This window comes from Muscardinus avellanarius (assembly GCF_963383645.1).
Source record: "Muscardinus avellanarius genome assembly, chromosome: 19".
Lineage (NCBI taxonomy): Eukaryota > Metazoa > Chordata > Mammalia > Rodentia > Gliridae > Muscardinus > Muscardinus avellanarius.
Genome location: NC_137805.1, coordinates 48,789,427 through 48,816,674, shown reverse-complemented (window position 1 = coordinate 48,816,674; position 27,248 = coordinate 48,789,427). Strand labels below are relative to the sequence as shown.

At 53.0% G+C, this 27,248-nt stretch overlaps 2 protein-coding genes across 2 annotated transcripts; both read right to left on the bottom strand.

The window, feature by feature from the left end:
• Nucleotides 1–291: 291 nt before the first annotated feature.
• Nucleotides 292–6,095, bottom strand: NRSN2 (neurensin 2; the record flags this gene model as incomplete). The annotated part of the gene is made up of 5 exons (XM_080716544.1): nucleotides 292–717; nucleotides 2,236–2,430; nucleotides 4,278–4,322; nucleotides 4,479–4,640; nucleotides 6,006–6,095. The coding sequence occupies 5 exons, from the start codon at nucleotides 6,093–6,095 to the stop codon at nucleotides 292–294; spliced, it is 918 nt and encodes a 305-aa protein (XP_080572670.1).
• A 19,531-nt stretch (nucleotides 6,096–25,626) lies between these two features.
• SOX12 (SRY-box transcription factor 12) lies at nucleotides 25,627–26,568 on the bottom strand (the record flags this gene model as incomplete). Its single annotated transcript, XM_080716372.1, has 1 exon — nucleotides 25,627–26,568. One exon carries the CDS (start codon nucleotides 26,566–26,568, stop codon nucleotides 25,627–25,629), a length of 942 nt encoding a protein of 313 aa, XP_080572498.1.
• Nucleotides 26,569–27,248: the final 680 nt, after the last annotated feature.

Here is a 27,248-nt window from a genome sequence, read left to right as displayed (position 1 = left end):
CTCACAGAAGACAGGCAAGCAAGGCTCAGAAAGGGTAAGAGGCTTGCCCAGGGTCATAGAGAGGCATGGGGACAGGTTGAAGGAAACTTCTTTCTGCCCCTGAAGGTCCCTGGGCAGGGGTGAGTGGGAGGGAGGCGTTTTGGATGAGTTTGGGGCCCTGCCCCCTGGGGAAAGGAGTAGGATTTGAGCCCCAGACATGACCTGGAGTTGGGCCTTCCAGGGGCTCGGCTGGTGGGAGGGTGCGGTGCGCTGGGGAGGAGGAAGAGGTCTGGCTTCTCCTTCAGCAGCAGCTCAAGAGTCCTGCTTGGGCTGGATGGTCTGCACGGAAGACTGGCCAAAGGGGCTGGTGGGTGTGGAGAACCATGATTGGCCAGTGGCATCGCGGAAGATAGGGGACAGCTGCTGCTCTGGCTCGTCTCTGAAGACCTCCACGTGGCTGTCAGCCTCGGTGTCCAAGGGCTCCGCCTTGGTGTCCTGGCTCAGCCAACCTGTCATGGCCCATAAAAGGCAGATGGCCAGCAGGATCCCGGCTGCCCCGCAGAGCGCAGTGCCCGCCAGGCGGCACGTGCTCAAGGCCTTGTTGTAGTCAGCTGCCCGCTGGTCCAGCGACGGGAACTTGCCGTCGCTGACGCTCTCCAGCTTAGGGGGCACCGCGTAGCCAGTGGTCAGGGCTGCCACACCTAGCAGCAGAAGCAGGGTTCCTGAGGACAGGCAGATCTGGAGAGAGGCAGACAGACCAAGAGGCAGTCAGGGTCAGCCAGGGGTTCCCAAGCCAAGGGCTCACCTCGGATCCTAGCTGGAGTTAAGGTAATCCCTCGATCCAGCCCCAAAAGATGGGAATCACAGAACACACCTGCCAGGGCCTAACTGACAAGAAACAGAAACTGTCTTTGTTTTGTTTTGAGACAGGGTCTCTGCTAGTTGCCCAGACTGGTATCGAATCTGCGATCCTCCTGCCTCTGTCTTCCAAGTCACTGGGATTACAGGTGTGAGCCACTGTGCCAGCTGTTTGGAATCTTAAGGCTTCCTGATCAGTTTCCTTCCCAACTCCCCTGCAGCAGGGGTTTTCTTCACTCTCGAACCCCCCATCGTTATCTGGCTCCCATCTTACTTGCTCGTCCTTAACGCCCTCTGCCTCTGCCGGGTTAATGAATGCCTCCAGATCTCCCCTCAAGCCTCCCCTCCCTGGAGAGACCTCCCAGCACATCTATTTAGTTCTTCAATATTTCTCATCAGGATCTCAGCTTTCCTCAGGCTGGACATACTCTGGTAGCTTGACATCTATTTCCTTCTTTGGGTACTAATGTTATGGTAAAGCTTTTTAATTTCTGGCTATTCTGCACTATTTCCTCTTTGAGGGACGTACTGGAGGCAACGCTGACTTCCCTTAGAGGCCCGAGGGTTGGCGTAGCCGCAGCCATCTGGGGACACACTGAGAGAGCCTGAAGCTAATGTGTAGGAACCCGTCTCAAGACTAAGCGAAAACCTGCAAAGTCCTTGGTAGGACAGTTTGAACTGCTGGATCAAACTTTGCCTGAAGGTTCTCAACCTCTGGTCCTTCTTGAGAACAGCACTATTTCCCCTCTATTGCTTAAACATGTCTGTGTGTGTGGTACTGGATATCGAACCCAGGGGAATTCTACCTCTGAGCTATACTCCCAGCCCTTTTTATTTTTGATTCGGAAACAAGGTCTCACTAGGTTAGTGAGTCTTATTATGTTGTTAAGGTTGTTCTCGAACCAGTGATCCTCCTGTGTCAGCCTCCTAAGTACTGGGATTACAGGTATGTGCCACAATGCCTGGCTGTTTAAACATATTTAAGTTTTACTTTTTATTTGAAAATAGGGTCTCACTAAGTTACAGAGGTTGCTGAGGCTGGCTTTGAACTGCAATCCTTATATTTCAGCCTCCCAAGTACTAGGATTATAAGCATGTGCCACCACACCGGCTGAGTTGGGTCTTCTGTTACTCAAATTGGAAGACCCTAACTACTACCCCATTCTTTTTTTTTTTTTTTTTTTGGTCTGGGGATGGAACCCAGGGGCATTTGACCTCCGAGCTATACCCCGTGCCCTATTTTTTATTCTTTATTTTGAAATAGGGTCTCACTAAGTTCCGGAGGGCCTCAATGAGCAGCTGGGGCCGTCCCTTTACTTTCGATCCCCTGTGCCTCAAATCCAGTCGCACTTTCTCTGAGGAGCCGCAGGAATCAAAGGGGTTCTCCTCTGGCCTTACCTTCCAGCACAGTGAGGGCCAGGGTTGGCGGGGGCACAGGACTGGGGGTCCTTCGGGGTCATCACTGAGAGCAGTACCTGCGCAGTCCTCATAGAAGAGGTGCAGATAGGAGCGGACTCCATACCACTTGCTTTCCTCCGTGCCAGTACCACGGCTACAGGCACAGGACTGGCTGCCGTGGAGCATCACGGATCCCTGCAGGGCAAGCAAGGTGCAGCTGACAGAGGGGTCAGTGGGAGCTGCATGGCGCCCCCTTGTGCTCCACTACCATAGTGCAGCTGGCTGTCTGGCATCCCCGCCTGTCTCAGTCCTCTGAATGAGCGGTGAAGACCCAGCTGTGCCCAGCCCTGGAGAAGCCAGAGACATGCGTGCAGACCTACCCCGTGGCTGGAACTGTGGGCTCCGGAGTTTCACCACCGCTTCCTTGCAGTGTGACCTTAAACAAGAGGTGCTTTCACCTCTCAGAGCCTCGATTTATCCACCTGTAAAATGGGGCTAGTAAAGATACCTGTTTCACTCGGTTATTGTGTCTGGTGCCCCCAAATGGTAGCTGTTATGATCATTACTATTAATTTATTTGTTATTATTTCCATCCTGAAATTTGAGGCTCCATGACTGAAGTGTGAGATATTTACCTCCCCCTTTCCCCTGCTCCTCAAAGCCACACCTTTTTCAAGGCCCCGCCTGGGGAAATTTTCATGGCCAACACCAGTTCAGTTGGACTGGAGGTCTTAAGTTACAAGGTCCTAAAAGATTCCTTCCAGAGGCTTCCGTTCCACAGCCTCCAAGATTCAAAGAATTTTGAGTTCACAGGAGGTAAAACTGAGGGGCCCTCGGGCTTAGGGGCTTAAAGGTTTCTGGATTTCCAGAAAATACTCTTCACAAAAGGGAACACAGAGGTCTGGGAACAGAAGATACCTGTGGGTTTTGTTTTTAGAGGTGTGTAAAACAGTCTGCTTATTCTGAAGGGTAAGGCAAATCTCGGGTTCTCCTCATTTCCAATGAGAGGTGACCCTCACATCCCTGTGTAGAGACTCATACACAGCACCAAGAAACGCCCAGACCACACAGAGACATGCCCAGACAGGAACATAGGCACACCACACAGACACATGTAAACACACAGATATGGACACACGTAGGCATCAGAGCGCGCATGCGCGCGGACACACACACGCACGCGCACGTGCACACACACACACACACACACACACACACACACACACACACACGCACACGCAGGTGCTTCCTGGAGACCCCGCGGCGCCACACTAGTGCTGAGATTCCTCATAAAGCCCGTCCACAGGAGGCTGTGCACCCTCCTCACAATTCAGAAGAAAGAAATGAAAAAGTGGAAATTTGTTTTAAGGGACAGGAGAGGGAAACAGTAGAAACCAAAAGCGAAAGAGAGCGGGACCTGGGGGGGGGGGCGCGGGGCCCGCGACGACCCCCACCGCGCCAGGGAGGCCTGATGGGGAGAACGCGCCTCGGGGCCTCGGGGCAGCGACCAAACCTTAAGACCCTAGGTGAAGAGGTGGGGAAGGCGGGGGGCTGGGCCTGGACCAGCCTCCCTTTAATCCGCCGCTCCCCCGCCCATCAAACATATAGAATCACTGCGCTCCTGGGCGCCGGGGGAGGAAGGTGACCTTGACGGCGCCTCCCCTCGGCCTGGTCCCTCCCTCTTCACTTTAGGGCCGCCAGGAGGAGGTCTCGCAGGAGACAGGATGCAGAGGATCCCGCGGGGTTGCCATGGGAACTGCTAGGGAGGTGTCCCCAGCCGGCAGGGGGGCGGAACTTGGTGGAAAAGGATCTGGAAGAGGAGGGGGCTGCGTCGTCCGAAGGGGGAAGGCTGTGGTGGCGGAGGAGAGGGGAGGAAAGAGTCCGTGGAGGCCAGGGCCTGCAGGTGGATGATCTGTCGCCGGCGCGGCCAGACTCCCAGACCCGCCCACTCCAGCGCCCGCGCTGCCCAGGAGGGAAGCAGCGGTGCCCTTTGGGGGTTAGCCGGGGAAATCGGCCCCCTCCACGGCCTCGCTCTTTCTGACCCTCCCCTGGGCGAAATTATCTGCGTCCTTTCCGCTAGAGGGAAACTGCGGCAGAGCGGAGTAGGAATGGGTTTTAGAGGGAGGTGAGGGGGGCGGGAAATCTTGTCCCTCGAAGCCTCCGCCCAGCCCATTAGCCCTGCGGTGTCGAGGGGCCGTGGACCCAGTGCCATCCCTGTGCCCTGCTACTTCCCCGGACCTCACCTGCGGAAGCCCAAGGCTGGATGCGAGCGTCCGTCGGTCCCGGCGGAAGCTGGCGCTGCTGGGGCTGCGGCTGGAGGGTGGGGTCCCTGGAGCGGGAGAGGCGGTGAGGCCGGGTTGGCGCGCGGGGAGCAGGGGCTGAGCTCGCCTCTCCGCCGGCGGTCTCTGCGGAGCGAGCCGGAGCGGCGGAGCTGGAGCCCAGCAAAAGTGGATTCGGTTTGCGCCTGCGCCGCAGTCCTGGGTGGGGGGGATTAGGGGGGTAGAGGAGGTGGGGGCGCCGGCCCGCCCCAGGGGCTGGCTCTGCAGACTGCAGTGCGGGCAGCTCCCTGAACCCCTGGCCCCTCCTCACGTCCCTGCTCTTCCTCTGAGACCCCGAGCTCCTCACCGAGACCCCCTGCCTGCCCTGGGCCACTCCAGCCGCGAAGCTCTCACCACCCCTCAGCTACCCACCCTTCTCCCTGGAGACCTCTCCTCTCAGTGAGCCCCATTCCTCTCATGGAGCGCCCCACCCCAGTATAGCGGCCAGCCCCTCCCTGCTGAGCGTCCACTCTCTCCGCTGCCCACCATCTCTCTGTGCGCCCCCATCACCGAGCCCCCCCACACACACCTGGGCGTCTTGTCCAGTCTCCACCCTCTCTTCCTCTTCAGTCCCTACTGGCTAAGAACTGGTCCCAGGGATGGAACCCAAGGCCATTCTATATCCCAGCGACACCCCCAGCCCTACTTTTATTCTTTATTTTGAAACAGGGTCTTATTGAGTTGTAAAGGGCCTCACTAAGTAGCCGAGGTTGTCCTCGAACCATGATCCTCCTGTCTCAGCCTCCCATATGCTGGGATTACAAGCATGTGCCACCATGGCCAGCTTTAAGAACTGGTCCCTTTTAAAAAAAATACTTATTTATTTTGCAGTACTAGAAATGGAACTCAGGGGCATTCCACCTCCAAGTTACATCAGACCTAGTTTTTATTCTTTATTTAGAATCAGGGTCTCATGAGTTGCAAAGGGCCTCACTAAGCAGCTGAGGCTGCCTGCAAAAACAGATCCTCCTGTCTCAGCCTCCCAAATGCTGGGATTACAAGGGTGCACCACCATGCCCGGGAAAACTGGTCCCTTTTTGTGTGTGTGTGGTACTGGGGGTGGAACCCAGGGGCTTTTCTACATCAGGGCTATACCCTCAGACCTATTTTTATACTTTATTTGGGAACAGGGTCTCACTAAGTTGCTGAGAGCCTCACTAAGTAGCTGAGGCTGGCTTCGAACCTGTGCAATCCTCCTGTCTCAGCCTCCCAAGCGCAGGGAATATGGGGATTACAAGGGTGTACCACTAGGCCCAGCTAAAGCTGGTCCCTTTTAACTTGTGATGGGAGTTGGGGGTAGGGGAGGATGTTGGGGGGAGTGACTTCCCCTTTGGGAGGAGCCTAGGGGACGGCCCCTCCCCTTCCCCTCCCTCCCAGCAGCGTGTGACGTCTCCCTGGAGCATCAGCCTTTGCCTGGCAACCACATCGACTTCTGGTTCATCTCATGCTCACACGTCTGTGTGGTCCAGGGAAAGTCCGTGTGCCTTTCAGAACTTCATCAGACACCATGACACAGTACGCCTTCAAGTCTTCCGCATCCATTGTCCTGCCCTGTGCTGGGAGATGAGGACACTGGAATGGTGGAGCTCTGAAAGATGGGGCCGTCTTGTTTACTGCTGCATCCCTGAGCCTCCCACAGGGTGTGGCATGGAGTAGACAGCTTAATAAATATTTACTGAACACAGACGAATAATGGCCACAACATACGATGCTCACTATGTGTTGAGTGCTTTGCGGTGCAGGAGGGAGGTGGGAGAGCAGCGGAAGGGAGACCCTGCAGGCTTCATCAGCCCTCGAGGGAGGGAGTGTGGACGTCAGCCTATGAGTAGTGGCCAGCTACACGAGGTCTGTCAAGAGGGAAGACGTGCCATCCGATGTGCACTCTGGAAAGCACCCCTGGCCACTGTCAGCACATGAGTGTGTCAGCAAGCAACCAGTGAGGAGGCTCCAGGTCAGTGACACCTCGCCCGGCGAATGTGCAGGGGATGGATGGATTCAAGAGAGGCCAGGGTGTAAAATGAACTACCCGAGCAGTAAAGGATTGGTGCGTGGTTTAAACCATGGCTATACATGCTTCAGCAGCCCACTATAGAGAAGCTGGATCCATGTTCCCTCCTTGAATCTGGAGTGAGCTGATGGTCGTTTCAAGCAACAGAAGGTGGAAGAAGTGATTCTTTGACCTCCAAGGTGTAAAAGGAGGCATAAACCTTCCTCTGGAACTCCGGGCCTTGCAGCGCTGAGACGCTGTGCTAGAAGTCTGCCTACGCTAAGGTTGCCATGTTGTGAGGAAGCCCCGGCCACACAGAGACCAGGTGACAGCACAGTCCATAGTCCCAGCTGAGCTGAGCCTTTGAGTCATTCTGTTCAGCCATTGATGAAGGAGGAAAGAAGCAACCAAATTAAGCTGGGTGTGGTGGGGCACACGTGTAATCCCAGTACTTGGGAGGCTGGGACAAGAGGATCAGAGGTTCAAAACCTGCCTCAGCAACTTAGTGAGGCTCTCAGCAACCTAGTGAGATCCTTTTTTATTTTTTATTTTTTGTGGTACTGGGGGTGGAACCCAGAGGCTTCCTACCTCCGGGCTACTCCCAGACCTATTTTTGGAAACAGGGTCTCACTAAGTTACTGAGAGCCTCACTAATTGGCTGAGGCTGGCTTTGAACCTGTGTGATCCTCCTGTCTCAGCCTCCCAAGTGCGGGGATTACAAGCGTGGGCCATCACGCCTAGCTAGAGATCCCTTTTCTAAATAAGAAACAAACTTGGGCTGGGGGTGTAGCCTGGAGGTAGGATGCCTCTGGGTTCAATTCCTAGTACCAAGAACAAAAACAAAAACAACCAGATGACTCCAGTCCTCCAACCATCCTCAGCCTTTGAATATTACCCTCGGAAACCTCAAACACACAGAATCCACAAGCATAACAAAGTCATTGGAGTGTTATCCCACTAGGTGTTGGGGCCTTTCTAGGCACTAATAGGCAACTGGGACACAACTATCTATAGACAACTATCTATCCATAGTCAGCTGAGTGTGGTGATGCGTTCTTGCAGTCTCAGGACTTGAAAGGATGAGGCAGGAGGATCACAGGTTTGAGGCCAGCCTTAGCAATTTAGTGAGACCCTCGACAACTTAGTGAGACCCTGTTTCAAAATAAAAATAAATAAATAAAAGGGCTGGGTGTGTAACTTGAAGGTAGACTGCCCCCTGGGTTCAATCCCAAGAAAAAGAAGAATCCCCTGGAACAAGAAGAAGAATCCCTGGTACAAAAAGTAGGAGGGGGAGGAGGAAGAGGGCAGCCAGTGTGAAAGAGATGGAGAGGCTAGAGGACACGTTTGCAGGTTGACTGGCGGTACTCTCACTGGAGCATCAGAAGAGATGGGAACTCTATGGGGGACCAAACTGGAAGGAAGTTTATGTCCTCAGCTTCTGGCCGAGCTGGATGGTACTGCCCAGGAGGCAGGAGGACACATGGAGTCAGGGTCTTGACCTTAGAAACAGTGTAGGCAGGGCAGGCCTGGTGGCGCATGCTTATAATCCCAGTACCTGGGAGGCTGAGACGGGAGGACAGGTTCACAGCCAGCCTCAGCTACTTAGTGAGGCTCTATTTCTTTTTTTCTTTCTTTCTTCCTTTCTTCCTTTTTTTTTTTTTTTTTTTTTTTTTGGTGGTACTGGGGTTCCTGGAAGCCCTTCTACCTCCGGGCTACACTCCCAGACCTATTTTATACTTTTTTATTTTTGGAAACAGGGGGGCTGGCTTCGAATCTGCGCGATCCTCCTGTCTCTGCCTCCCAAGCGCGGGGATTACAAGCATGCGCCACCACGCCCGGCTGAGTTGCAGTTATTTATTATTTTGAAAAAAAGAAAAGATCTCACTAAGTGAGGCTTACTTCGAACCTGTGATCTCCCGTCTCAGCCTCCCAAGTACTGGGATTACAGGAATGCCCCACTACACATGGCTCACCTCCATCTTTCCTAATAGAAATTGTCTCTTGCTTTTCTCAACAGCCATGTCAGGTGTCATGTCACTCTACTTCCTACCCTGAACCCTTAGAAGCCAAGGGAGCAGTAATGGTCATTGCCACAAGCCTCCCATTCTGCGTGCTTTGCGTATCTCGCTATATGCACGTTTCATCTCCCGCTCTCAACTCCTTTGAGAGGCAGATACTTAGATTATTTCCATTTGAGCAACTGAGACCTAGTGTAGCTAACCCTGGCAGGCAGCGCATGAAAAGCCAAGAATCAAACCTGGGTCTGTGTGACCCAGTCTCTGCACTGCGTCGCCTCCCGGTGGCCTCAGAGCACAGGCGAGCCAGCTCTGCTTGCTGGAGGTCGGTTCACTCCTAATCATCTGACCTCATCTCTTCCCTCACTTCAGAGCCTAAGCCATCCCCTGATGACGCCACGGCCTCCCTCATATTCCTCCCCCGCCCCATCCAGTGTGGCCTCTGCTCCCCCACACACGCAGGAAATGTTTCTCTTGTTCATAGTTTTAGAGGCTTCAGCCCATAGTCTCTGGCCAGGTGGCAGAATGTCACAGCAGAAGCGTGTAACAGAGAAGAGCTGCTCACCTAATGCCAACCAAGAAGAAGAGAAAGAGAGAACATACACTTTAATTTATTTATTTTTATTTATTTTTATTTTTTGGTGGTACTGGAGGTGGAACTCAGAGGCTTTCTATACTCTGCTGAGAGCCTCACTGAGTAGCTGAGGCTGGTTTTGAACCTGTGCGATCCTCCTGTCTCAGCGTCTCAAGTGCTGGGATTACAAGCGTGTGCCACCACGCCTGGCTAGAACATACACTTTTATAACAAAGCCTCTCCACGAGGCCCATTAAGCTATGAGTGCATAAGAGGGTAAAGTGTTCATAAAGGTAGAGCCCTTGGATCCAGCTGCCTCCGGAGTCCTCCCCGGCCATGGCCGCACTGGGGGCCAGCACAAGAGCTTTGGGGACGCTCAGGACCTGGACTGTGACACTGACAAGTGTCTGTGTGGGTGAGTGAGTGTGCATTGCTGGGTACTGAGCACAGGGCCTTGCACATGAGCTATACCCCAGCCCTTTTGTTTTATTTTGAGATGGAGCCTCATCCTACTTGTGATCCACCTGCTTCGGCCTCCAGAGTCACTGGATTCTAGGCGAGCGCCACCACGCCCAGTTCGTGGCTAACTTCTTGCCTTATTTGGATCTAGGATCACATGTGTCCTCTCAATGACTCACTTTTTTCTTTTTCCTTCATTTTTTGTGATGTTTGGACTAGAACCCAGGGCCCCGCATTTGCTAGGCAGGTGTTCTACAACTGGGCAACACTCCTAACACTTGAAGGGTGATTTAAGCACTGTGATAGAGTCATAAACCGCTCATCAAATTTCTTTTGCTTCACATATATTTCCCAGTCTCTCTAGAGTTAAGTAAATCCACATGATTAGTTTTGGCCAATGGGCATGATACTCGTCATTTCTGGGCCAAAGCATTTATTCCAGCTGTGTGTGTGTGTGTGTGTGTGTGTGTGTGTGTGTGTCAGTGTGTGTGTGTGTGTGTGTGTGTGTGTGTGTGTGTGTTACTAGAGACTGAACTCAGGGACACTCTACCAATGAGCTTCAGCCCAGCCATTTTTGTTTTTATTTGAGACAGGGTCTTGCTAAGTTATGGCATACTGGCCTTGAACCTGCCACCCTCTGGTCTCCTTATCCCGAGGATTTGGGATTACAGACATGAGCCACCTGCCTGGCTTCCTGTGCTTAATTACTATGTAGCAAACTATCCCAAAATGTAGTGATTTAAAACAGCAACAATCATTATTTTGCTCACAGATCTGCAGTCTGGACAGGCCCAGGGAGAAGCTCAAATCTGCCTCATGTATCAGAGGCTGGGGTTAGAAAGACCCACTTCAAATGGCTTGTTCACAAGGCAACAGCTTCTCAAGCCTCTTTCAGCCTAGTGGCTAAATGCAGCTAAATCCCAAAAATGAGTATATCAAGAAAGAAGAGATAAAAACTGAGTTTCTGGGAACAGGTACAGCAGAACTTCCAGTCTGCTCTTTTTTTTTTTTTTTTTTTTTTTTTTGGCGGTCCTGGGGATAGAACCCAGGAACATTCCACCTTCAAGCTACACCCCCAGCCCTATTGTTTTTTAATTCTTTATTTTATTATTATTGTATTTTATTTTATTTTGGTGGTACGGGGGTTCCTGGAAGCCCTTCTACCTCCGGGCTACACTCCCAGGCCTACTTTATATTTTTGAAACAGGGTCTCTTACAACCAGCGCGGCTGGCTTCGAACCTGTGCGATCCTCCTGTCTCCACCTCCCAAGTGCGTGGATTACAAGCGTGCGCCACCACGCCCGGCACTTAATTCTTTATTTTGAAACAAGGGCTCACAGAGTTGCACAAGGCTTCACTAAGTAGCTGAGGCTGGCTGTGAAACCTCAATCCTCCTGTCTCAGCCTCCCAAGCATGCATCACCATACCTGGCCTTTTTCTCCTCCTTCTTCTCCTCCTCCTCTTTTTTCTTTTCCTCTTCCTCCTCCTCCTCCTCTTCTTTCTTCTTCTTGTAGGGACTGAATCTAGGGGCACTCTACCTCTGAGCTCCACCCCAAGTCCTATTTAAAAAAAAATTTTTTTTTCAGTACTGGGGATGGAACCCAGGGGCATTCTACCTCCAAGCTACACCTAGCCCTATTTTTAATTCTTTAATTAGAAACAGGGTCTCACTGAGTTGCAGAGGGCCTCACTAAGTAGCTGAAGCTGTCCATGAACCACAATCCTCCTGTCTCAGCCTCCCAAATGCTGGGATTACAAACGTGCACCACCACGCTCAGCTTAAAACTTTTATTTATTTGTTTGTTTGTTTATCTACTTATTTATTTATTGTGGTACTGGGGTGGAACTCAGGGGTTCTACCTCTGAGCTATACCCCAGCCTTATTTTTTATTCTATTTATTTATTTATTTATTTATTTATTTATTTATTTATATTTTTGGTGGTGCTGCGGTTCCTGGAAGCCCTTCTACCTCTGGGCTACACTCCCAGACCTATTTTATACTTTTTATTTGGAAACAGGGTCTCTTAAACCAGAAAGGCTGGCTTTGAACCAGCCAATTCTTCTGTCTCCACCTCCCAAGCGTAGAGATTACAAGTGTGCGCCACCACGCCTGGCTTATTCTTTTTATTTTGAAACAGGGTCTAGCTAGGTTGAGAAGTCTTACTACTTGCTGAGGCTGTCCTTGAACCTGACCCTTTCATCTCAGCCTCCCAGTACTGGGATGACAACCGTGCATCACCATGCCGGGCCAGTCCATCATTTTTGTTGTTTAGACCGAGTCTCACTATTGATGAAGGGTGGCAAAGCAGGGAAAGGGCCAGAGCTGGGAGCCCTCTCTGACTTCTTTTTTTTTTTTTTTTTTTTGAGGGGGTTACCAGATTTCTAATTTGCAGGAGTGGTACAAATTAAAGAACTTTAGTGTTTTGGTACAATTTATAGAAAAGGTAAAGGTAACCCCAACAGCTGCTCACCTCCTTGGTGACCAGAAGCGACACTCTGTGGCTCTGGGGAAGGCAGCCTCGGGCTCAGCACTTGTCAGCTGGCTCCCAGGGTGTGCTTGTCAAAGATATTCTGCCACTCTGGACTCCCGTCCCGCGCACGTTGGTTCCCCCATCACCAACTATTTGACGGCTTTCACTTGCTCACTCAGGCCACGAGTCTCAGTGAAGTCACACAGGTGGGGTCATGTTTGCCAGTGGCCAGTTTGCGCAGCGCCAGCAGTGACTGATTCACAGACTTTCCCAAGTGTAATGGACCTTCCACTGTACTCCCCTCGGCACCCAATTCTCTGCTCCTGTTAGGACCTTGCTCCCTTGGGCCTCTGCTCCCTGCACCTTTTGCCTCCACAGGAGTCAGCTTTGAGTTTGGTCCCAAAAAAGTACTCGTGCCCCCTTTCCTCAAGAACATCTGGGAAATAAAAGCGCACTTGGGGAATTCATCAGATGACCCCAATAAATACACAGACAGATTCTTAAAAAATTAGGCCAAATTTTGTTTATCTTAACTAATTAATTAATTTACTTTTGTGGTGGTAGAGGTTGACTCCAAGGGCTTTCTACCTCTGAGCTACACTCCCAGCCTTATCTTAGTTTTTATTTGGAAAGAGGTTCTCGCTAAAGTTGCTTAGAGCCTCATGAGTTTTCTGAGGCTGGCTTTGTGTGTGTGTTTTTTTTTTTTGTGTGTGTGTGTGTGTGGTACTGGGGTTCCTGGAAGCCCTTCTACCTCTGGACTACATTCCCAGACCTATTTTATTTTTTGGAAACAGGGTCTCCTAAGCCAGCGCGGCTGGCTTTGAACCTGCGCGATCCTCCTGTCTCCGCCTCCCAAGCGCGGGGATTACAAGCGTGCGCCACCATGCCCGGCTCTGAGGCTGGCTTTGAACCCACAATCCTCCTGTTTCAGTCTCCCAAATATTAGGATGTGCCAGTATTTAATTGTATTTTATATTAATTTGAAGAGATGTCATTTTAATATTAGGGCATACCTTGTCTCCTGCAGAAAAACAGAATGTCCTAGGCAACCCCATTACTTATGGAAACAACACGTATGTAACTGACAACCCTGGATACCCCACAGGGCATCTGCTGTGCCTCTTCAGGACCCTAACTGGGCCTGTAATTCGGAGGATGGTAAAGGTGTATGGCCATATTTCTATACTTGTGTGGTGGGCGGCCTTGAACAAGCCAGTCCAAACTCAACTGTATCAAATTCAGCTAGGTGTGGTGGCACACACTACAATTCCAGTACTTGGGAGAAGGCTGAGGCAGGAGGATTGTGGATTTGAGACCAACCTCAGTAAGTGTCAAGACTCTCAGCAACCTAGCAAGACCCTGTTCCAAAACAAAATATGAAAAGGTCTGGGGGTGCAGCTTGGAGGTGGAATGCCCCGGGTTCAAGCCCCAGTATGACAAAACAAAAAAAACAAAATAAAACAAACAAACAAAAAACTATAGAAAACTTTCTACCCTTGACCAAAAACTGCAGAAGAACCCGTTTTTCCCGTGTGTGTGTGTGTGTACTAGGGATTGAATTCAGGGCTCTCAGGGGCTTGGAATCCAGGAGTCAGTGCCTCCCACACAAGTGACCCACAGGAACCCTGCAGTTGACCAGTCCTGTGGCTTCCTAAGACTCCTGTTCTCACGGATGCCAAAGAGAGGAGCCGTGGCGACCCCCGGGAGGTGAAGGTTGGGTGCTTGAACTTTTACTGGGTACCAGAGCTATGTATTTCATCTTGATTTCCCACCCGGGCTCTAGGTGTCAAAGGTCAACTACTAAGCCGGGCATGGTGGCGCACGCTTGTAATCCCAGCATTCAGAAGGCTGAGACCTGAGGATTGTGGTTTGCAGACAGCCTTAGCTACTAAGTGAGGCCCTCCACAACTTAGTGAGACCCTGTTTCAAAATAAAGAATAAAAACTAGGGCAGGGGTGTAGCTCAGAGGTCGAATGCCCCTGGGTTCCATCCCTAGACCCGCAAACAAAAAGGTCAACTACTGTCACTGGGCCGCAGGTCAGCCCTGGCCCCGCACTTCACACCTCCCTCGGTTGCTCGGGGCAACATCTTCTATCATGTTCATAGTTATTATGCCTGAGTGTCCTCGCCCACTCTTGGGGAGGGGTCTTCTCTCCCAACTTGGAACAAAAATACTTTTATTCCAAGGCAATAATGCTGCCTGCTACTGGTAGAAATCAACCTGGAGCTATGGCCACTGAGGACCAGACAGGCTGAGCCTTAGAGCCCAATCAGTATCATTCATCTCACAGGCCCATTGGTTTCCCTAGACAGAAACAATACTCTCAAGCCACACGTCCCAGAAGGGCTTGTTCTCGTCACCAGGAGCCTTTCTTTCTTTCTTTCTTTCTTTCTTTCTTTCTTTCTTTCTTTCTTTCTTTCTTTTGGTACAAGGAATGGAACTCAGGAGACCAGACCTATTTTATATTTTATTTGGAAACAGAGTCTCACTAAGTTGCTGAGAGCCTCACTAAATAGCTGAGGTTGAAGCCGGGCGTGGTGGCGCACCCTTGTAATCCCAGCATTTGGGAGGCTGAAACCTGGAGGATCGCGGTTCGCAGACAGCCTCAGCTACTTAGTGAGGCCCTTTGCAACTCAGTGAGACCCAGTTTCAAAAATAAAATAATAAAAAATAGGGCAGGGGGTGTAGCTCAGAGGTCAAATGCCCCTGGGTTCCATCCCCAGACCCGCAAAAATAAATAAATAAATAAATAAATAAATAAATAAATAGCTGAGGTTGGCTTCGAACCTGTGCGATCCTCCTGTCTCAGCCTCCCAAGTACCGTGATTACCAGCGTGCACCACCACACCCGGCTCACCAGGAGTCTTCAAACAACAGCTGCTGGCTTTTCAATAGCCCTTGTAACACCCCATCCTTGATGGACAAAAACCCAGTGGATCTTGGAGGCTAGTGCAAGACCCACACCTCATCTATGCCATCATGCTCCTACATCCTCAAGTGTGCACTGGAGTGCTGAATGGATAAACAAAATTCTATATACATATGATGGCCACAACATGGATGAACCTTGAGTGAAATAAGCCAGACTCAATAAAGCAAATACTAGCTGGGCGTGGTGGCGCACGCTTGTAATCCCCGCGCTTGGGAGGCAGAGATAGGACGATTGCGCAGGTTCGAAGCCAGCCGCGCTGGCTTAAGAGACCCTGTTTCCAAATAAAAAAGTATAAAAATAGGTCTGGGAGTGTAACCAGGAGGTAGAAGGGTTTCCAGGAACCCCAGTACCACCAAAAGAAAAAAATAATAATAAAATAAAATAAAGCAAATACTAGCCCCCACACCTCGACTTTCTGTCTCCACTCCTGCCCAAAGAAATTCTCATTCTGTTCAAAATAAAGAATAAAAGCCGGGCGTGGTGGCGCACGCTTGTAATCCCCGCGCTTGGGAGGCAGAGACAGGAGGATCGCGCAGGTTCGAAGCCAGCCGCGCGCGCTGGTTTAGGAGACCCTGTTTCCAAATAAAAATGTAAAAATAGGTCTGGGAGTGTAGCCCGGAGGTAGAAGGGCTTCCAGGAACCCCAGTACCACCAAAAATAAAATAAAATAAAGAATAAAAAGTAGCTGGGTGTGGTGGTGCACACTTGTAATCCCACCTTTTGGGAGGCTGAGACCGGAGGATCATGGTTCACGGACAGCCTCAGCTGCTTAGTGAGGCCCTCTATAACTCAGTGAGACCCACTGGGAAGGGAAGGAAGAAATGGTTTTAAAATATGAACTCTTCAGTTTAACAGAGCTTGGTTATTCTTAAAAAGCCAGGCCCAAGCCGGGCGTCATGGCGCACACTTGTAATCCCCGCGCTTGGGAGGCTGAGACAGGAGGATCACACGGGTTCAAAGCCAGCCTCAGCTACTTATTGAGGCTCTCGGCAACTTAGTGAGACCCTGTTTACAAATAAAGTATTAAAAAATAGGTCTGGGAGTATAGCCTGGAGGTAGGAAGCCTCTGGGTTCCACCCCAGTACCACCAAAATAAATAAATAAAAAAAGCTAGGCCCATACTTTTAATGAGCTGGCTCAGGAAATTCACGAGGCGGTTAAACCTGAGCTTCACTTTTGGTCAAAGTTCCACTGGCCTCCAGGAATTAGCCTCCCCAAATCCCTACTTTCTGTTAAAAGAGCCCCCACACCCCGACAGCCCCAGCCCCTGTTTCTGCTCCTGAGGAGTCCTGGCCCAAAGAAATTCTCATCTTTTGTGAAACAGAACACTTCAAAGAGAGGCCAAGTGTGCCCTGGCGCCCCCTCTCTAGAGGGCTCATGTACTATAAGAAGTAGAGCTCAGAAGAGCTCTGAACCATTTTCCTGAGCCACTTAGAGCGAGTTAGGGCCACCGGGCAGCTCTGGGGCAGCTCTGCAGCGCTCTTTGCCCCTCTCTCCTGGAGCCGCTCTCATGCTCTTTGGAAGTGGCCCCGTTTCCCCTGAACGCGTATCCTTACTTTACTTGAGTTAAACCCTCTGCCTTTATCTCTGACTGGTGCTTGTTCAAATTCTTTTTCCCTACAGAAGCCAAGAACCCACAGAAATAGTGTTGTTGCCTATGACAGTTCCGCTTATCTGAGACACCTGGATTAGTCAAATTTACAGAAACAGAAAGCAGAATAGTGATTGTGAGAGGTGGAGGGTAACAGAGACTTAGTATGGGTAGAGTTGCAGGTATGCAAGATGAGGAGTTCTGGGGCCAGGGGTGGTGATGCAGGCCCACTAGTTGGGAGGCTGAGAGAGGAGGATCCCAGGCTTCAGGAAAGCCTCCAAGTGTAGCAACACTCAACAATCTAGTGAGACCCTGTTTCAAAAAATAAAAAATAAAAAAATAAAAAGGACTGGGGTATAACTTGAAAGTAGAATACCCCTGGGTTCAATACACACACGCGCGCGCACACACACACACACACACACACACACACACACACACACAAATAAATAACAAAAAACAAAATGGAAGCCGGTGTGATGGTGCATACCTGTAATCCCTGTACTTAGGAAGTTGACACAGGAGGATTGCAGGTTTGTAGCCAGCTTCAGCAACTTAGCGAGGCTCTCAGCATCGTAATGAGACCGTTTCTAATAAAAATAAAACAGGGGACAGGTATGGTGGCTCACGCTTGAAATCCCAGTACTTTGGAGGCTGAGACAGGAAGATCACAGGTTTGCGGCCAGCCTCAGCTACTTAGTGAGGCCTCTGCAAGAGACCCTGTTTCACAATAAAGAATAAAAAATAGGACTGAGGGTGTAGCTCGGAGACAGAATGCCCCATGGATTCAATCCCTAATACTGCAAATAAACAAATAAATAAATATTAAAAAGTAAATAAAATATATGGTTTGGGTATATCTCAGAGGTCAGATGCTCCTGGGTTCAATCCCCAGTACCACAAAAAGAATAAAAAAAACAGAGCTGGATTGGTAGTGGAGGCCTGTAATCCCCATACTTGAAAGGCCGATAAAGGAAGATCATAGGTTTGAGGCCAGCCTTAGCAATTTAGCAAGACCCTGTTTCTTTTCCTTTTCTTTTTTGTGGTACTGGAAATTGAACCGAGGAGCATTCTACCTCTGAGCTATATACCCAAGTCCTATTTTTTCATTTCTTATTTGGAAACAGGGTCTCACCAAGTTTCTGAGAGCCTCACTAAGTTAGCTGAGGCTGTCAGCAAACCTGTGATCCTCCTGTCTTAACCTCCCAAGTACTGGGACTACAAGCTTGTGCCACCATAGGCCCAGTTAACAAGACCCTGTATCAAAATAAAAAAAATTATTGGGAGGCAGAGACAGGAGGATCGCGCAGGTTCGAAGCCAGCCACGCTGGCGTAAGAGACCCTGTTTCAAAAATATAAAATAGGTCTGGGAGTGTGGCCTGGAGGTAGAAGGGCTTCCAGGAACCCCAGTACCACACACACACATAAAAGTTAAAAATGGCTAGGGGTAGATGGACATGGTGGTGCATGCCTGTAATCCCAGTACTTGGGAGGTTCAGACAGGAGGAGCGCAGTAAGACCCTTTTCCAAATAAAACATAAAATAGGGCTGGGGTTGTGGCTCAGAGACAGAATGCCCCCGGATTCAATCCCCTGTACAAAACCAAACCAAACCCTAGAGTGGCCCAGCTGTTTGCAGGCAGGAGTAGAGCAAGAGGCACCTCGAGGCACCCTTGCTCCAGTCCATCCCACACTTTTCTCGCTCTGCAGAGCTGACTCTGGAGGCTGCCTCAGCTGTCCAGCTGGGCTCAGTCAATGAGAGACCCCCACAGGAGGCTGGAGAGAGGAAAAGGCCAGTGCTTTTCATTCACACATCCCTGGGCTTCCCTAGCCCTCCCTGACGGATGTGACCAACTGCACATTACAGTGCTGTATGTTTTTATCTGTTATTCGTTGTGTTTCCATTCGCTAGCTCTATGAGGCAGGAACTGTGTCTCTTTCACTCACTGATGAGACCCCATCCCTAACACAATGCCTGGCAGATAGTAGGTGCTCGATAAACTTTCATTGCAAATTAGCAGTTGAACCAAAGACAGACATAAGAAAAGGAAAAATCTAAGGAACACTTTAGAGGTAAACAGAATCTGAAATGACAGCCCGAGCGGTCAGGCAGCTTTCCGAGTCACACAGCAATCCTCCACTGACCTGCGGCGCAGGCCTCTTCTCATTCTGACTTTGTATCCAGGTCTCCACAGAGACCTTTGGCCCAGGTTTTTTTGTGACAGAAAGAGCAGAACTTGACATTTAGTTAAAAGGAAACCCTGAAAACAGCTGAGAGTGAGAAACTGGGTTGCTAAGAAACCCCCAAGGATGGGGAGAGAGTTAGCATGCTTTGCTAAGCAACCCAGAAGAGGCTAGACGGGCAGGTTTGCCTACAAACACCTCTGCCTCTTTTTCATCGATCTGAGAATGTCAGACTACGTATGCTCTCGGAGACTTCTGCTGGGGAAACAGAGGCCTTAGGGACCATGAGTAGCCCAAGGTTTCTCCAATACCTCCCAGGGGAGAGACAAATGGCATGGAAGAGCACTGTCATGGGGGCGGGGGGGGGTATGTATGGGGGTAGTGTTGGAGAGGATTTCTGACAGCTGAAAATGAGCCTACAAGCTGGGCGTGGTGGCACACGCTTGTAATCTGAGCATTCAGGAGGCTGAGACAGGAGGATCGTGGTTCACAGACAGCCCCAGCTACTTAGTGAGGCCCTCTGCAACTTAGCGAGACCCTGTTTTTATACTCCCAGACCTATTTTATATTGTATTTGGAAACAGGGTCTCACTAAGTTGCTGAGAGCCTCACTAAGTAGCTGAGGCTGGCTTTGAACCTGCGTGATCCTACTGTCTCAGCCTCCCAAGATCTGGGATTACAAGCGTGCGCCACCACACCCAGCAGTGAGACCCTGTTTTAAAATATAGAATTTTTAAAAAATGGGAAAAGGGCATAGCTCGGAGGTTAAATGCTCCTGGGTTCCAACCTCAGCCCCCCCCCCCACACACACACACACAAAAGCCTATAAAAGAGTAAGGAAGCCTGGCGTGGGGGTGCATGTCTATAATCCTTGTACTTGGGAGGCTGAGGAAGGAGGATTGTGTAGGTTTGAAGCCAGCCTCAGCTGGCTTAAGAGACCCTGTTTCCAAATAAAGTATAAAATAGGTCTGGGAGTGTAGCCCGGAGGTAGAAGGGTTCCATCCCCAGTACCACAAGAAGAAGGAGGAGGAGGAGGAGGAGGAGGAGGAGGAGGAGGAGAGAGGAGGAGGAGGAGGAGGAGGAGGAGGAGGAGGAGGAGGAGGAGGAGGAGGGAGGAGGAAAAGGAAGGAAGGAAGGAAGGCAGGAAGGAAGGAAGGAAGGAAGGCAGGAAGGAAGAACACCCCAGGGTTTCATCACTAGTACTGAAAAAAAAAAAAAAGTGAGCTGCTCATTGACCTAGCCAGATCTTGTTTCAAAATGAAAATAAAAAAGGGATGTAGCTTGGAGGTAGAATGTCCCTGAGTTTAATTCCCAGTGCCCCCACCCCAAAAATGTAAAAGGCTGGGTATGGTGGCACATGACTGTAATCTCAGTACTTGGGAGACTAAGACAGGAGGATTGCAGGTTTGAGGCCAGCCTCAGCAACTTAGTGAGACTCTGTTTCAAAATAAAACATAAAATAGGGCTGGGAGTGTAGCTCAGAGATAGAATGCCCCTGGGTTCAATCCTAAGCACCTAAACAAATAAATAAATAATAAGATAAAATTAGACTGGAGGGTGTAGTTCAGAGGTATCATCCCGCTGGATTCAATCCCCAATAGTGTGTATGTGCGTGTGCATGCACACACACGCATGCTAAGCTGGTAAGCAAATTCCTAAACTGGGCCCCAGGTTCCCAGCCGGGTGCTCAAGCCCTATAATAACCTGGGGTGTGAGTGAGACTAGTATAGTACAGTGGGTGTCGCTTTCATATTAGGTTACGATCTATGCAGAGGTGAAGTGGCTTATCAAAGCAGTTGAATTCAGTTAAGCAAAACGGAGATTTTTCCAGGGTCAGCCTGCTTTAACTAGTGGAGCATTTAAGAGAGCTTAAACCTAAGCCAGATGGTTCCACATAGCAGAAAGGTTGTCCTGCTGGCCCTGACAAGAGCAGCAGCAATGCTGGGGAGGGCTGTGAGACTGGACCCACGGCAAGACACCGAGAGCAGGTTCCCGGACTCCAGGGATTTCTCTTCTGTACTGACAAGGAACTGAATTCTGCCCACATCCTTTTCCTTGGACAAGGAATGCTGAGCACCAGTGAGGGATGTAGGTCGGCCATACTTTGGTGCTGACCTCAAGTCTTGAGCAGAGACCCAGCTAAGGCAGGTTGGATGCCTGACCCAGACTGTGAAACAAAAAAGGTATGTTGCTTGTGTGTGTGTGTGTGTGTGTGTGTGTGTGTGTGTGTGTGTGTGTCTGGGGATAGAACCCAAGGGCATTCTACCTCTGAGATACAACCCTGCCCTATTTTTTATACTTTATTTTAAAACCAGGTCTCACTGAGTTGCAGAGGACCTCACTAAGTAGCTGAGGCTGTCTGCGAACCGCGATCCTCCAGGTCTCAGCCTCCCGATGCTGGGGGTATGTTGCTTTAAGCAGCTAAATTTGTAGCAAACTGCCATGCAGCAATAACCAACACACCAACATTTGGGTGAATTAATTAGCTGATACTGGCAATTGAACCCAGGGGCGTTCTACCTCTGAGCTAAAATCCCAGCCAAGCTGGGCGTGGTGGCGCAGGTTTGTAATCCCAGCATTTGGGATGCTGAGACAGAAGGATGTTGGAGGCCAGCCTCAGCCACTTAGTGAGGCCCTTTGCAACTCAGTGAGACCCTGTTTCAAAATAAAAGGATAAAAAAATCAGGCTAGGGGTGTAGCTTGGAGGTAGAATGCCCCTGGGTTCCACACACACACACACACACACACACACACACACACACACACACACCAGCCATTTTTGTTTTAAAGCAAGGTCTCATTAGGTTGCTGAGTCTCACTACATTGCTGAGCCTGTCTTTGAACTAGTGACCCTCCTGTCTCAGGCTTCCAACTACTGGGATTATTGGAGTGTGCTACCATGCCCGGTTCATTGTGTGTGTGTGGTATTGGGGATTGAAGCCAGGCACATTCTACCTTTGAGCTATACTCCCAGCCCTATTTTATTATTTATTTTGAAATGTGTCTCAACAGATGGCTGAATCTTGTTACATTGCTGAGGCTGTCCTTGAACCTGTGACCCTCCTGTCTAGGCCTCCCAAGTACTGGGATTGTGTGTGCTTTTTAAAGCCTTAGAACCAAGATTGCTCAAACTGCTCCAGCAAGGGCAGGACACAGCAGGTACTCGATGTCCTGAGTGAGACCCGCTCACGCCCACCCCATCTGCACAGTGCTTGCTGTCTGCTCTGCCACTGGACCTCCTCAGAGGCCCTGGAAGCAGGTGCCTTCCTCGACTCTCAAGCATCTGAAATGGAATGAACCAGAATGTCACATTTGGTCTAGTCCTGCTCTCCCCCTTCCCCACTCCACATATGGAGCGCCAAGACCCTCAAAAGGGAGGAGCCTTGCCAAAACCCTTACAGCTGCAGCAGCCTCTGACCAGGCATTTCACCCTCCCTCAGGGCCACTCTGAAGGACAGGCAGGAGGGGGAGGTGCCTGGGCTCAGCTGCAGCTTCCAGTGGGTGCTGACTGGCAGGGGACTCGGCAGAGGGACACCCGGATTGTTGGCGATCTGGAGGGAAGACACTCCTTTTGCAATCAGGGGAATCTGGGATGCCCACTTGCCCTGTTGGTGCCAGTGACCCAATTCCCTTTGTCCAACCCCTCACCCCCCCCCCACTGCAGCCAGGGTTCCCCCAGAAGCAGACAGAGACTGAGTTCAGATGCAAAATGTTTATTGGGGATGAATACCTGTGAAAAGAAGAGGCCTCCCTGCACACAGGAAGAAGTCAAGCTATGGTAGGCTTGGTAAAGCTCGCTGCTCTGGGAGGGTGGGCCACGGTCCAGGTGGTGAGGGCCTGGTAGGAGAACTGCCTGTGTCTTCCTCACACTGGACTGAAATGGCCTGGCGGTATACCGGCCTCGTAGGCTAGGCTGTGCTGGAAGGATGTGACCTCCCTGCAGGGCAGACTGACCCTGAGGGAGCCGTCAGCTGGAGAAGCCTTTCTTGAAGAGCCTTTTGTGTGACAGGCTTCCCTGCTCTGGCATCTTCTCAACACTGCCAATCCTTACAGGATTTTTTTTTTCTCAGCTTGCTTCCAACCAGAGAGGCTGAGAGGAAGCGTTTGTAACTCCCACACCCAGCCTTGGCTCTTATAGGGGAAAAACAGGCTACATCTGAGCATAGAAACTCACTGGATCTGGTAAACAAAGAATTGGGGGCCTGGGGACAAAGGAGGGGAAAGCCCTGGTCTGTTTCAAAAAAAGTCAGAGCCTCGGTGTGAGGAAACCCTGGCGTCTGTTACTTCCTCGGCACTTAGTAAGTCTACACTGCAGGCCAGTGTGTGCCAGGTTCAGGTGGGCAGCGGAACACACCTGCAGGCCCCAACAGGGAGGACAGGCAGTGACTGGGGACTGCCTCGCCATCAGCCCCCGGCTCTCCCCCTCTGGACGATGGAGCCACACAATTTACCCTGCTCTCACCTCAGACCTCCCTCCAGCCTGTCAAGCACGCACCTCTATGACAGATAAAGTTAATTTACTTGAGGCCACACAGGTGCTGGGCTTTGGGCAGAACCAGTGGGGCCCAACCCATTTCTTAATCCTGGTTAAAGGCAAGGCCCAACTGACCACCTTGGGCGTGACCTGCCCACATATGGCTCATCTGGCAAACAGAAATTTAAAAATATTTAAGCCAGCTTTCATTTTGAAATTACTGACTCAGAACATCCCCGTATCCAGCTTCTCTTGAAACATCTGGCCATCATGGGCTTCATTCCCACAGGGTCACAGCAGGCAGGACGTGGCCGGTGCCTATCCAGAATAGCTGTTACCTGGGGAGGGGGGTACATCAGGGACGAATGTGCTACCCTTGAAAGAGGGAAGGGAGTCCTGAGACAAAGGGAGACAGGCCCTGAGAGGCAGGTGCCTCGCCCTGAGACACCCAGCCGGCTCTTCCTCAACCAGCCTAAACCCTACGGAATCTGTCAAACCTCGGGGAAGGTAGAGGAAAGCACAGACATGCAGAACCACAGGGCGAGGTCGGGGCAAATACACTTTATTCAGTCCTGGCATCAGACTCGCGGAAGTCCTGCTGTGGGTGCCAGTGCCCCAGACGGAGAGACCCCTCCCTCAGCTACAAGACTAGTTCTCCAAAACCACAGACAGTGACATCTCTTCACTCACAAGACATTTTTTTTCATTGTCTTTTTTTGTTGTTGTTGTTTTCTTAAAAAAAGAAAAAAAGAAAGAAAGGAACAAAAAAATAAGAAAGAGCGCAAGAAAGGCCCAGAGCCGGAGCACCAAGCTTAAAGGAGGCAGCTGGTGGCTTTGTCAGCGAAGGGAACGCGTGGGGCAGAGACCTGCAGAGACCCTGGGCAGGGGTCCCGGAGGACTCTGGGACCGTTTGTTCCTGAGATTTGTGTGTGTGTGAATGAGTGTGTGTGAGCCACCCAGGGGGTGGACACACGCCGGTGAGATACAGGTAGTGAGGGCGGAGGGGAGGGGCGGGCAATGGGGTGAGGGCATGGGGCAGGGTTTCCAAGGGCCCCTGAACTGGACACGCTCCCTCCTAACAGCAGCGCCACCCCCATTTCCAACATGGCAAGCAGGCGCAAGGGCCCACCTCTGCACTCATCCTCAGCCTCCCCGCCCGGTCCAAGTCTCTTTCGAGCCGCAGTTTAAACAGGGGATTCTTTCCTGCCACCCCGTCTGCGATCTCGCCTCAGTCCCAGCCCCTTAGCACCACGTGCCTCAGTTTCTCCCACTAAATACTGCTGTGGTCGTTGAGGGGGGATTCAGGTGGGCATAAGGAGGAGCGGTGGGCTTAGGGAGAAGCCCCAAGGTGATAGGATGATAGCGTGCCCTGAGGTGATAGGGCGCTTCCCCAGGGAGAAGGGAGCGGCAGGAGCCCTGTCCCTAGGCAGACTGGTAGGCATCTTGGCTCTGAGTGGTCTGGGCAGCCCCTTCCTCTCTCGGTGGTTTTCCGGAGAAAGAGCCTATCCCCAGTCCCCAGTTGGAGCAAAAAGGGACGTTATTGGGGACCAAAAAAGGCTGTAAAGGCAGTCAGTTACACAGTCGGGGAGGTGGTGGGCGTGGGTGACCCCCACGAGGGAAAGGGGCCGTTCCACTCGGAGTCTCCAGCCCAAACCATCCCTTTCGGGCCAGCTAGTTCTTTTCCCTTCCTAGAGCTCCTCCCATTAAGGCAGCGACGCCCCGCCAGAGGAGAGGAAGCCACGGGTTCCAGATCAAAGGATTTCTTGGGATCGGTCTACCCTCGTCCTCCTCCTAGAAGGCGTCGAAGACGTACAGCTAATAGGACCGGCCCCCTCCTCCCCAAGAAGCAGTAAGCATGCGCAAGAAGGGGGTGGGTCCCAGCGGTGGGGGGGCAGCGCTCCGGGATTAGGCGGAGCGCGCCCCTCCCCCGGTGGGGGGAGGGGCATGGGAGGAGCGCGGGCTGGCGCCCGGGTCGCTTCGCCCCCCTAAACCGAGAAGGTTGGCAGGGTGCGGGCGGAGGGATTCTGGAGCAAGGAAGGAGGCGTGCCCCTCGGCCACGAGGAGGGGCGTGTGCCAAGTGGGGGAGGGTACAGTCTGAGAGGGACGGGAGGGAGATCGGAGGGGGACTGGCTGCTGGTGGCTGTGCAGGAGGGGGCAAGATGAGGAGGGGCTGGATGTCAGGGAAAGGGTGGGGGGTGGGGCTGCCTTGGGGAGTGTCTGCGGGGGAGGGGCATGTCTTGATCCGAGGGGGGATGGGCACGTCCAGGAGGGGGGGAGGCTGCGCGGGAAATGGGGTGCCAGCCTCGGCCTCCGAGGGGCCCCAATACCTGATTCCTGTATGTAAACAGCTGGTTTGGGGGCGTGCGCGCCCCGCTGACGGTGGGCTCAGTAGGTAAAAACCAGGTCGGCGATGCTAGACGGGCGCCAGTCCCCCGCGATCATCTCGGTAACCTCGGGGGTGCAGTAGTCCGGGAACTCGAAGTGTGACGTGCCCGAGGGGGGCTGCAGGTCCGGGTCGCGGTCCAAGGCGCTACAGTCCAGGCCGGCGGGGCCCGCGGGCAGCCTGGACAGAAAGCCCAGCGGCTCCTCCCGCGACGCCACCGTCTCCTCTTCGCCCTCCTCCGCCGTGGCCACCTCCTCCTCCTCCTCCTCGGGCTCCTCGTCCTCCGACGGTGCGGGAGAGGCGGCGGCGGCGGCCGCCCCCTCGCCCGCCGGCCCCGGGGGGCGCTCGGCCGGCCCCCGGGCGGCCCGCCCCGCCGGCACCATCCTCCACAGCTCCCGCCCGGGGGTCTCCACCAGGCGCACTTCCAGCAGCTCCTCGTCGTCGTCCTCGTCGTCGTCGTCGGGCGCCGCCGCGCCGCCCCCCAGAGGCCCCGCCGCCGCCCGCCGCCCGCCGCGGCCCGGCAGCTGCGGCCCGGGCTTGAGCCGGCCGCCCCCGCCGCCGCCGGGGGGGCGGGGCCGCGCCTTGGCGGGCGCCCCCTTGCTCTTCTTGCGCGGACGGTACTTGTAGTCCGGGTAGTCCGCCATGTGCTTGAGGCGGAGCCGCTCTGCCTCCCGCACGAACGGGATCTTCTCCGAGTCCTGCAGCAGCTGCCAGCGGCGGCCCAGGCGCTTGGAGATCTCGGCGTTGTGCATGTCGGGCCACTGGTCCATGATCTTCCGCCGCTCGTGCTGCGACCACACCATGAACGCGTTCATCGGCCTCTTGATGTGGCCGCTCGGGGTCTTGCACCAGCCGGGCTCGCGCGCGCCCTCGTCGGCCGGCCCGGGCCCGGGGGTCGGCGGCCCGCCATCCCGCTTGGCCCGCGCGCCCCGCTGCTGCACCATCGCGCCTGGGCCCGGGCCGCTAGACGCCGCCGGGGGCCGTCCGCATCCTCGGCGGCTGGAGCTGGGGGAGGAGGCGGCGGAGGGGCGGCCCCGCCCCGCGGCTCGGCCCGGCCCCCGCGAGGGGAGCGCGGCGCCGGGCCCGGCGGACGGACGGCGGGGGAAGGTCGGCGGCGCGGCCTCAGGCGGGCTCGGCGCGGCCCCGCCGCCGCCCCGGGCAAGGTGCGCCCCGCCGCCCGCCGGGCATCGCCTCGCGGCGCTGGAGGCGCCCGGACCCCGCAGGCGCTCCCCGCCGCCGCCCGCGCCGCAGCGGCCGCGCCGCCTTCGCGTCCCTCCCGCGCGGCCCCGCCGGCGCGCGCGCCCCTCCCCCGCCGTCTGCGGGCCGCTGCGGCGCGCGCGGGGCCGCCCCGTGTAAACACCGAGGTGCCCGCTCGGCCGCCGGCCACGCCCCGCGCCGGGCGCGCGTCACCCGTTGCTGGGCAGAGAACCGGGCATTTGCATCTCCCAATCGCCGGGGCGGGGCGGGGCCGGGCGGCCGGGCTGGGCGCTCTCGGGGCTGGGATGGGGGGGACGGATGAGGTCGGTTTCTTTTCTTAGGTTGGGGGCTGGAAGGAAGGCTGGGGGGGGGGGGGGCGTCGAGCGAGCTTCCCATCTGGCTCCCAAGCTCGTTCTCACTCCACGTT